The sequence below is a fragment of the Sabethes cyaneus genome, chromosome 3 (genome assembly GCF_943734655.1).
Source record: "Sabethes cyaneus chromosome 3, idSabCyanKW18_F2, whole genome shotgun sequence".
In the NCBI taxonomy this organism is placed as follows: domain Eukaryota; kingdom Metazoa; phylum Arthropoda; class Insecta; order Diptera; family Culicidae; genus Sabethes; species Sabethes cyaneus.
The window spans coordinates 79,013,774-79,025,701 of record NC_071355.1 but is presented as its reverse complement, the minus strand read 5'-3'; the positions used below and the strand labels follow the sequence as shown (position 1 = coordinate 79,025,701).

The 11,928-nt window shown below is 41.4% G+C and overlaps 1 protein-coding gene across 1 annotated transcript; it reads right to left on the bottom strand.

The window, feature by feature from the left end:
• Positions 1-6,872: 6,872 nt before the first annotated feature.
• LOC128741288 (proclotting enzyme-like) lies at positions 6,873-8,668 on the bottom strand. Its single transcript, XM_053836994.1, has 4 exons — positions 8,461-8,668; positions 8,217-8,392; positions 8,019-8,155; positions 6,873-7,949 (listed from the first exon to the last, which is right to left on the bottom strand). The coding sequence occupies exons 1-4, from the start codon at positions 8,561-8,563 to the stop codon at positions 7,043-7,045; spliced, it is 1,323 nt and encodes a 440-aa protein (XP_053692969.1). The 5' UTR covers positions 8,564-8,668; the 3' UTR covers positions 6,873-7,042.
• Between the last annotated feature and the right edge of the window lie 3,260 nt (positions 8,669-11,928).

Below are 11,928 nucleotides of genomic sequence, written 5' to 3'. Positions count from 1 at the left end.
ATAACCTATCTTGGAATGTTATACTTCACTTTAAGAATCATTGTATTATAATTTTCATACATTACACGAGTTTAAAAAGGCCTTTTTCTCTATGCACATGTCGAAATACCGATGACCTATGTTCAAAACTTTTGGTGTCAATCGAAAGATATATTCTCATGTCCACTCAGTTTGCTTCGGAGTGTGATACTGGCCTAACAAGCGAGTTGTCGTATTTTCGAATCTCGACTGTGCGGTGCTGCTATAGAGTCAATAGGATCTTTGCACTAACCCTGCAGTTGTCCTGTACTCTAATAACCGGCTGCCAAGTCTGTCGATAAACCAAGTAGAACTTAACGGATGAAAAAATGTGTCCGGAGACGATGAGCGAAGACCAGTAGTAGCTCGAAGCATTTGGACCAACTAGTATTTATGTTTTTATAATTATTTCGCCGAAAAACATCGATTAAATCGAACCAACAAGTCAGTCGATAAAGAAGAGTTAAGTTCTTAAGGATGTTTATACCTTTGCTCAGAAAGATATCTTTATAAGGATTCGGGGAAATCCAACCACCAATAGAGAGGAAAAAAGAGTTTGGAAAAACTATCTAAGCATAGCCTCGAGGGAGCCAAGAATTAAAGAGCGCGATATGAGTTGACCACGATCCTGTGGAGGAAAAAGCGCCAGAAGGAGAACAGAGATCGTGAGGAGCTGGAACAACTATTCCGGGCTAATGGCAGGCGCAAGTTTTACGAGAAGGTGAATCAAACTCGTAAGGGCTACATATCTAAACCTGAGGGACGAGTGAGGGTATCTAATCCCAAACGAGTGCGAGGTGGTCGACAGGTGGAAGCAGTTCTTCAATGAGCCTCTCAACGGTGATATGACAGAAGGAAATGCAACGGAAGTTAACCTAGGAGTGCCTAAAAACGTTAACAGCGTGCCGGCTCCCGATCTCGAGAAATCGGTGTGTTGAATAATAATAGAGCCGCCCGAAAGGGTCGACTCCCGGCCTAAGAACCACTAAATGACTAAGAACCACTAGTAGCGGCACTTCACTGGATAATTTCCACGTTTTGTGAGAAGGAGAAACTACAGCAGGAGTGGATGAAAGGTGTAGTCCGTCCCATCTATAAACCCGATTAAATCCACCTTTTGGTGAAAGGAACTTTTGTTATACAATCTCATTTGTCATTTGACTTAGAATTCGACAAGTCTTCGAAACATAACTCTTGTTAACGGTCTGTTGATATTATCAATACGTATATAGTATACTATGCATATGTATTTAATATACAGAATAGCTTAGCGGAAACTGTGGCTTTCTAAGCAATGAAAAATCGTGAGCAGTTACCGATATTTAAGAAGGAACCCTACTCTGGAAAGTTGAAGGAAAATCAATTTTTTTTTAAATGGCCGCCGTTTTGATAATTTTTCGAATTTTTAATAACCACTACGAAATAATTTAGGTAGGGTGCTGGATGGGTTCGTCTACGGCAGGTCTTCGTCTACTTTCCAGACATGTCGACAAGAGACAAGTATTATAACCAACCTGGTATTGATATTTATGGATTGTCTCTTCGCTATCGAGGAAAAGATTGTGTTAGAAAATTACTATTTTTTCCATATTTGTTCAAAAAATAGTAGTCTTCTTGGGGTCAGTCCCGGCATTCTCGCCTCTCACGCCGAGGACCCGGGTTCAAATCCCAACCCCGCAGAAGTCACAAATGACATAAGCTGTTAAAGTGACTATAATCGAACAAAAAAAAGTAGTCTTCTTGGTTTTTCTACCAGTTTTGAGTATGACGAAGAGAAGCTTGAGTATGACGAAGAGTAACTACTTGAAATTTTGAGCTGTGATTCAAACTATTTCCACTCTTTTTATAGTAGTTGGGTAGCTCTTGGACACGGCTCAAAGAATACGTGCATAGATTTTTGTACAAATTGCTGTCTGTCTATGATAAACGAAAGAAATCTTGCTTATGACGAAATTAATTTTCGTATGACGAACTCCCGCTGGAGCATGAAAAATTGTTCCACTGAGAAATGTAAGTTCCGAAATATTGTTTCAGGCTAAATGGGTATACATGTACAGGCAAGATGTGTCAGATTTATCTGGTGTAAAAAACTTGAGTACTTATTTCTTATAAAAATTCAATAAAGTATGGATCGTGTTTACGTATGACGAAGAGGGTCTGAAACCCTACTGACCTTATGTTTCTAGATCATCAATCAAATACGTTCTCCGATACGCCGTTGGTTTTCTAGTGAGCATTCACGCACCCAGTTGCCAACAGTATAATAATCATTATTTTTGCATCTAAAAAAATGCGAAATACATATTCAAACACAACACACTACCCCAACACTCAACTTTAATACCAACAAATCCATAAAAAACATGAAATTCCATTATTCGACGACCTTACAGAGTGGAATTCCATCTCGAGTGCTTTTTCTAATAAATAAATGTAGGGTATGTTGCTGCTTCGTCGTAATTGCCTATTCCCGTCCTATCCAACACAAATTATTAAAAATATCACCGATTTTTATGACACATAATGCAAAATTAGTTATTCCCTAATATTTTAGTTTGTTGCCTCTCACACGCGATCAATCAAAGTAAGCTGAGATCTATGTAAATGCTTTTTTTCATTAAAGAATTCCTAGCAGCCAAATTTCCAACGTTTTTTCGTGCGACGAAGAAGAAAATGTCGACTAATCGTTTCAATTTCCGTCATTCATAAAATGAAAATAACTCACGCAACGCATTGTTGTTATTCTGCAGCCGGGAATACTTGCATAACCTACAGCAATTTTGCAGAATAACATTTGAGATGCTGTCCTACACAAATACACGCGCGTTAGCTTCGTAAACATTATTGCGATTTTTAGTTTGGACGATGAAAAATTTTGATGGGCGGATTTTAAAACGGTACGACGAATTTAGTCAGTTGCGTAATTTCAATCAAATGCTTTATGAATCACTTTTTAGTGGATTCAAAGGGCACGGATTGGAAGGTAAGTGTGTTTGAGTTAAATCAGCAGCAGAGCTGTTGGAGTATTCATTAAATCCACCGAAAAAAATGATGAAAATTAGAGTGGCTTTCCTTACTACGACGGGAATTAGAAATAAACCCTATTTCGCAACCACTAAGAGATAGACAGTATTTTTATTCAGAAAAGTCGCTTATTTTACTATGTTCTACAACTTTTGTTAAGATACTTTATTTATAAAACAAAAAATTGTGTCGCTTTATTAGGTGGATTCATGGTCACCCTAATAATTTAAAAATATGCGCCCACTAAACTTCTTCAAAGACACACCCCTTGAAAAATCACGTATTTTTTACGCTTGCGTTTTTTGACTTTAGGCCCCGCTGTGCATCCTATTTGATTCATATCAACAACGGTTTCTTAAATAATTTCATCAAATTATATTATCAAATAACTTTTGACCGGTAAGGCCATTTCATATCAAATTTAGCAGATATATTCAGAGCGTTAAGACCTCTCGTTTGATACATCTGGTTAAAATCGTTACACATTGTTGTAAATTCTTTTGTGTTATATGCGATTACTCATAAATTCCAAATTAAACGCATAATCTAAAAACAAATCAATAGTGACTTACGAGGCTGCATTACCATTCCAACAAGACTAATAGTGCTGAGATCGGTTCGGCCATCTCTGAGAAACGTTCGACTAATTGACACCTAATAATACACATATTTATACATCACTTTTGAACTGATAGTTTGTTTTCAACATAACTCCTCCGAAACTTTAACAGTAGCAAAACCTTTCATTTGATACTAAAATTGTTGGAATCGGTTGAGCGGTTCCGGAAAAAATCGTGTCACGTAATTCTCATATTTTGCTTATAACGAGTTTGGTGTTCGTTCACAGCATCTGTTTGATACTTACAGTTTTAACCACAAGTTTTAGGGTAGAATTGTTATGACATAAAGCATTGCACGCAGATGTCAGTGCGTTTTTTCCTCCCAGGTTTGACAGTGTTGTGGGGTTTGTTTTGATTACTTATTCGCAAGACCCAGAAGCAAAAAACTGCAAAAAGGACAAAAATATATGTTGTACAGAACTGTTATCATTTTCCTGCTTCGGAAAAGTCGGGTATTTCCGGTTTCCGCAAACAAGCGGTACGAATTACAAGTAATAAACCCACTAGCAATAATATTAGGTTACAAAGGGAATCAAAACAAAACACACAAAAACGTCAAACCAGAGTTGAGGTTAGGCACCGTGCAAAGGTTTATTATCTGAGAAAATAGGGCTAAAGTGACGCATTTGTTTTTAGCCGAATCTTTCTAGATTCCGCCTTCAGACTGGCGCAAATTGCCTCCGTCGTCGCAAAATTCCTGGCTATCATGTCAAAGTCATCAGCAAAATCTAGGATTTGGCTACTTTAGCTGAAAATCGTTCCTCTCGTCTACGCCCTTTAAGAACGAATGTACGCGAATGAATGAACAAGTTAAAACCTACCAACCAGCAGGGATGCCACATATAATTCTGTGTTTTTTGTTGGAAAAATCTGACAATCTGTACAGCGAGGAAAAATATCTGTGCAAAAATCTGTCCAATGCAAAACAATGAGAGTGAAAGAGATAGAGAGCCATTTTGCTGACTATTTCCGTCTCTTTCACTCTCATGTATAAGCTCAAAAATCTGTTTAATCTGTGTAATTTGCCGAAAATCTGTATTCCATGCATACAGATTCTGTACAGGCGATTTCTTTCAAATATCTGTTAAACACAGAATAATCTGTGCATGTGGTGCCTCCCAGTTGGTTTCGAGGTATGACGCTGGCCTAATAAGCCAGTCGTCGTATGTTCGAATCTAGACTGGAAGAGGCTGTTAGAGTCAATAGGATCGTAGCAACTGGCCCTGCAAATGTCTTGCACTTTAACAGCGTCTGTCGTGTAAAAACAGAAGGTCAAGTTTCGATAACGAAATGTAGCACCTAGGCTTTGCTTTGCTTTGCTTTGTGGCAACCCTGCCAACCAGGTATAGTGTAGGGAACCAGGCAGTTAATAAATTTTCCACTTTTCTATGTATTTGTAAGTAAATGAAAACAGAGAAGGGAAATCTCAAGTTCTTATTGAAAAGTAAGTTAAACAAGAGTAAATGAGTAGGAGAGTAGGAAGACTTGAATTTCTAATGGAAAGTAGGTAAAACTTAAGATATCTCTCTCGCACTAATTAGACATAAGGATTTCGAACAATTCAACCTACCCGTAACTTTTGTATAAATAGAATAGTATTACGGAAATAAATTTAGTGCAAACTCAAACCAAGCAGTAAACGCTTCTGAATCCTAACGTTCTTTTTGAATATTTTCTACTCTCTTGCTAAGCCTTCCGAATAAGAGAAGGATCTTGGCTTAAGGGTTTAAAGAAAATCTCTAAAAAGAGAACCTTTTGATAGAAGTAGGTCCAGTTACTTTCTATCCTTACCCTTAGCGGTAACATTTTGGTAGCTCCAGAAAGGAACCGACCTCTGAGCCTGCCATTGGTTACATTTTGCTGGCCATCCCGTAACATTTTGGTGGCTCCAGAGAGGAATCGACCTTTGAGCCAGCCATCCGCTACATTTTAGCCTACCGTCTCATACACTCCGCAAGAACGATGTTGAACAGCCAACAGGATATGTTGTTGGCTTGTCTCAACTCGAACCGCACGAAACACAAATTCAGACAATTCAATGTAGCTCTGATCGATCGCGTCAGTTTGTCCGGAAAATCATGTTCGTGGATTATTTGCCATAGCTGGTCTCGATCGATTGTATCGTGTGCTGCTTTGAAGTCAAAAAATATATGATGCGTGGACTCGTTGTATTCCCTACATTTTTGCAAGATCTTTCGAATGGTCAAAATTTGGTCCGTACTTGCATGAGACTTTTACTATCGGTAACAGTCGGTGTAACAGGATTCTGGGAGAGTATGCGGCGTTTACCGTCATTAGGCCGCGTCGCGATGGTTGCAGCTGGTAGATTAGCTTCAATTCCACCTTTACTCTCTTACTTATGTATCCATGTTACAGAGACTATAGGTTACAGAGGCGATAAGGCACTTAAAATCATCTAAATTTTGAATCAAACCGAAGAGTTACCTTTATTTTTGATGGTACTCACCGTTTGGATTGAATACTTAGCGGTTTTTGAGTGTCTCGTCGCCTCTGTAACCTATAGTCTCTGTAATCCATGTACGCCGATCCGACGGACCAAAGGATGAAAACGGAGATCTCCACTGCCGAAGTTCACCCGTTATGGCATTTACGTGTAGCTAGGACATTCCATTCCGCAATCTCGCCATTGAGCTGTTCCAGCTGTGGAAGAACTGCTTCAACATGTCGACCACCTCGCACACTCGTTTGTGATTAGATACTCTCGCTCGTCCTTACTCATGTCAATTTTCGGTGTGTAATACGAATTTTGTTTATCTTCTCGTAATACTTGCGCGTGTCATTAGCTCGGAATGGATGTTCAAATTAATCACGATCTCCGTTCTTCTTCAGGTGCTATTTACTCCTCAAAATAGTAGTTAATTGGTTCCTTGCTCGTCGTTATTTGGTCAAGTTCTCCTTAGTAGCAATAATGCTCAGGTATTTTATATGGAGCCATTTCTTCTCTCCTACATGCGGGTCCCCTGTCAGTCATTGTGTCAAATAGATTTCATCATCCTCAGTAGGTTTTTAGCAAAGTCGGGTTTGTCAATTTTGTTATGGCTCACTCGGTTCACAGAGAAAACATGCATCTAGTTCCTCTATAAATGTGGATATTAGTCTAAATTTAACGTTTAAAGTGTGATTTGACTATGACTTGAAATCTTAAAATATTTTTAATAATGTATTTGTTATTATATATATAATGCCAATTAATTATAGTTTCTAAGTATAAGGAGAATTATTAATTCAGCAAAGCATATGCTCACAATATACCTACGTTTAACCCAGATAATCGATTGCATTGAGAAACAACGAACGGTTATTTTCATTGTTAGGTACCTATCAGTATCAAGCGTAAAAAATCGAAGTGATATATTTATTTAGAAAACCGCGTTCTCAATGACCCAGCGCACGTAGGAACTAACGCGGGTGTAAATTCCCGGATGATTTGCCTCTCCACAGCGGATGCCCCAGGATACAATTCCAACGGAGACCCATCGTTTGTTGGGCAACTGCACCATTAGCGGTCCTCCACTGTCCCCCTGGCATGAGTCCTTTCCACCTTCGTAGTTTCCGGCACAAAGACTTGTTTCGAAGATTCGATTGATGTACACCTCCTGACATTCGTTGTTGGACCAAATTGGCAAATCAACCTCCATCAATACCTTCGAGTGGGGTCCACCGAAGAACTGAGTTCCCCAGCCGACTACAATTGCCCGATAGCTAACCCACGAATCATCCAACGGAGGCATACATATTGGCCAAATATATGAGTTGAAAAAGGAAGGTCTAAATAGCTTTAAGACGGCGATATCGTTCTCGTAAGTGACCGGATCAAAATCGACGTGACTGCGGATTTCCGTCACCCGAAAGTCCCTTGATCGTGTTTCGTTATACTGCGTAAAGTCATACTCGCCCAATCGAACCAGAAACTGGGTGATTTTAAGATTTAGCACACAGTGCGCGGCTGTCATGACATGCCGATCGGTAATCAGGACTCCTCCGCAGAACGATTGCTGTCCGTTATTCGGTATAAGTGCAGCCATCCAAGGCCACTCGTCTGGTTCTGCGGGGCGCCCACCGGCGATCTTCGGTATTTGTTTGGTAGATACTCCACAGCCTCGCTCCTCCGGCCGTTCCAGGCCATCCCGTGACTGGATCGCATTGCTTCCTTCCAGCCCTTCTACTGAATCGTACTCGATATCGTTGGCAAATGCTGGCAATCGCGCAGCGAACTCTGGCCCTGAACCTTCGGTCAAATTGTTTGGGCAGCACACACCGATGGAACTGTGAAGAGGTAGTAAACATGTTTGTTTTTCTTTGTTGAAAAGATTAGATTTGAAGGTGAATAGTTACATGTTTTCAATGATGCATAGTTGTCCTAGTATCTTCCATATATTGTCTTTCGAGTCCGAAAGTTTGCAATGCTGATATCGTTTGCAGCGTCCTTGTGCTCCGCTTGGTGTTGTACAGTTTTGATGCGATTTTTTAAACTACGGGTGAATATGGATTGTGACTACTGGCATGAATTGTTACTTATTCTTGTGATCTCACCGGTTTTAACATGTCTCCAATAAAGCGTTTTTTACGCAGTAAATTTAGATCGAGGTGTTTCTTCTCACGCTCGGCTTGTATCACACGAAACGGTTTCCTGCGTGACGCCTTCGTCGTCAAGGTCGAAGATGCATCATTTGATGATTCGCCTGTTAGTCCAACATGGTTGTTGTCTTCTATATGAATAGCCGTAGAAGTTGCTATTTTAATGATTCATCCAAGTTTTTCCAGAAAAAAAACTTACCTTCATTTTGAGGCACAAGCTTATCATCTATAACTAGGCAAAATGCAATCTGTATTAAACACGTAATTAAGGCAAACAACCATATAAATCTTCCTGCAAGCATATTGCCCAATAATCAAAATTATTCACACACGATCAGTCTTCAACACGTTTGCACATTCCGCGATCTGCACTACTTCTGGCACAATCATTAGCTGCCTGGCCTGCGAATGGAGTCGCCTTATCGCCTGTAGTCCATTCGAAACGAGTGCACAATCAACCGCAGCCGCAGTAAGTCGTCTCTCCCATATCAAAGCGACCTTCCCTTCGCCAGCTAGCGAGGATGCAGAAATGGGGACAAACTTGCCAAATTACTAATTGTTACGATATCTGCGTCGAGTTCGCACGAGATGGTGCACATTCGCAGCTTGGTTTGAATGAATGAATAATAATCTACCATGGGCTGGCTGCACAGAAAATGACTAACTGACTGATTAGTGCTTCAAGGTCACACCCATATCACTTACTAAGCGAGGGAGTGAAATAGTTTTCAATGTTTGGTTGAAGTAGTGAATGCGATCTTCAGTTTAACAAATCGTTCGGAGTCATTAGGATCGCGATTCAACTTAAGCATTTTGCTGCACATTCGAGCTTAACTGAGAAGTATATTTAAAATAAAAAGTTTAAGTTTATTTTGATAGTAATCAAAAGTCAAATTACAAGTCAAACTCGAATATTCGGGGTTCGATTATCCGTGTTTATAGACGTGGTTATCCGGTTGAAAAAAAAATGCTTGAAGAATCGCACATTGTTCATGTCGTTTGAATTCCAAACAGTTTGCGTCCTTTGCGTGTCAAGGTTGAGTTTCCTGACGTTCACCTCGCAAATCTTACTAGCTAATCGCTCATTCTGTAGCTCGGAAATGGTGTCATTGTTAGCCAATTGCAGATACAGATATCAATACTCACGTATTGCAATTGCTTCGAGAGGTGGCTTTTCCCACGCCACGCCGCGCAGCCGGTGGAAGTTGAGTCTAAACAAACGCCACCACCAGTGATAGGAAACTTCTCAACATGCAACGTGCCTTGTTATTCCCTTGTGGGTGGTTGGTGGAAGGATATCGATAATCTGAATACACAGTGTCGGCTTCAAATAAATCGGAAAAAGGCAATCTCCTTTGCATAGGTGTAAATTTCCACGCTACTTCTGACCCTCCCGACTCCATCAGCTGGCAGTTTTGCCGCTGCGGCTGTTCAGAGGGTGGCGGGTGTCAATAAAATAAAGAATTTTATTCGACCTGAGCATGAACTCGACTTGGAAGTGGGCACTTGCCGCTGTCGGTGTTCGTGACGGTGACGAACGGCGACACGATGATTGCTGAAGCCGGTAGGAAAATGCACATTTTAAGTGTTTTGTTTGTGAACTGATTCCCGGTGGAAAGTAAAATAAAAAGTTTCGTCAGTTGATTGAAACGATAAATTGCTTCGCTCGGTGGCACCTTAACCTTGAATCCGGAATTGCCCATAGTAGTTGGAAAAGAAATTAACAACAGCCAGGATGTGGCACATGAGATCGCTGATTGGCCTATATTGAAATTGTGCATATAAGTTGTTATTTGTGTGCTCTTTCCGGAAATTTACTCAGGTCCTGGCAATAGCGGCTAGCATAACGGCGCGGTCAAGGCTGGTAAACCAACGTGTATAGCAAGAACGTTATTCCGTAGCAGTTCGATGTTTATCGGTATCCTTGGGAACACGTTCCTAGCGATACTTTTTAAAATTATACTCCCTCTACTAATTGATTACATGCTATTTATTGGTATTGGTATAATTAAGTTGTACCGTAAGGTAACGTAGGATTAAACTAATTAAAAGAATAATTCAAATTAATTTTAGCAGAAATTTCTTAGCTAAGCAATCATTCTAGTAATTATGTTTTTACTTGTTTTTTATTTCAGGACGACGACACTATACAGGCCCTTACGACTTGCAAGGTACTGCGCGTAAGGTACATGCAAGTCGTAAGGGCCTGCATAGTGTCGTCGTCCTGAAAGTAAAAACAAGTTAGATTAAAACTCCTCTTCTTCTTCTTCTTCTTCTTCAGCAGCATAGAGCCGGGGTGACTCGTGTTGTTTCAAGCACTCGTCTCCATTCAACTCGGTCTTGGCCACTCGTCGCCAATTTCCTAGTCGTCTCAGAAGTCGCAAATCGCTTTCGACCTGGTCGAGCCATCGTGCACGTTGGGCCCCCTGTTCCTGGTGCCGGTGGGGTAGTTGATGAGGACTATTTTCGTCGCACTGTCGTCCGGCATCCTTACGGCGTGTCCGGCCCACCGTAGCCTGCTAACTTTCACAATATGTACGATGGGAGTCTCTCCAAGCAGTGCCGTGCCTGTGGGTCGTGATTCATACGCCTCCGCCACTCTCCGCTTTCAGTTTGTAGTCCGCCAAATATCGTCCGCAGCACTTTCCGCTCGAAGACGGCAAGGGCGCGTATGTCCTCCGTGAGCAGCGTCACGGCTTCAAGTCCATAAAGAACTACCGTTCTAATAAGAGATTTGTACATTGTTAGCTTCGTGCGGCGGCGTATGCTTCCTGATCGCAACGTTTTACGAAGGGCAAAGTAGGCCGGATTTCCCGCTTGGATGCGCCGCTGGATCTCCTTACCAGTGTTGTTGTCCGCGGTCACCAGTGATCCCAAATACACGAACTCCTCTACCACTTCTAGTTCGTCGCCGTCAACGGTTACCGTCCGTGGGAGGCGCGCATTTGTTACCTTTGAGCCTCTTTCTTTCATGTATTTGGTCTTCGACGCATTTATTTTTGGCCCAATTCTCCTAGACTCCACTTTCACTCTGGCGTAGATTGCCTCCGCCGTCGCAAAGTTCCTGGCTATGATATCGAAAGTCATCTGCAAAGCCTAGAAGTTGGCTAGCCTTGGTAAAAATCGTGCCTCTCGTTTCGATGCCCGCTCGTCGGATCACCCCCTGAAGAGCGATGTTGAACAGCATACAGGATAAACCGTCATCTTGTCTCAACCCTCGCCGCGTCTCGAAGGGACACGAGAGTGTCCCAGAGATGCGTACGAAACACATCACTCGATTCAATGTAGCTCTGATCAATCGCGTCAGTTTGTCCAGAAAACCGTGTTCGTGCATTATCTGCCATAGCTTGTTTCGATCGACTGTATCGTATGCTGCTTTGAAATCAATAAAGATGCGATGCGTGAGCACGTTGTACTCCTGACATTTCTGCAAGATCTGTCGGATAGTAAAAATTTGGTCCGTAGTTGCGCGAGCTCCCATGAAATCCGCCTGATAATTCCCTACGAAACCTTGTGCTATCGGTGACAACCGGCGTAACAGGATCTGGAAGAGTACCTTGTAGGCGGCGTTTACCAGCGTAATACCGCGATAGTTGCAGCAGTCTAGCCGATCACCCATTTTGTAGATGGGACAAATCACTCCTTCCATTTATTCCTCCGGAAGCTT

Bases quoted from the DNA above. Each gene is read 5' to 3' on its own strand.
- LOC128741288 (XM_053836994.1), bottom strand. From the start codon at position 8,563: ATGCTTGCAGGAAGATTTATATGGTTGTTTGCCTTAATTACGTGTTTA. The intron at 8,156-8,216 runs GTGAGATCACAA...ATTCACCCGTAG, and splicing joins TTGGAGACATGTTAAAACCG to TTTAAAAAATCGCATCAAAA. The intron at 7,950-8,018 runs GTAACTATTCAC...ACCTCTTCACAG, and splicing joins CTATGCATCATTGAAAACAT to TTCCATCGGTGTGTGCTGCC.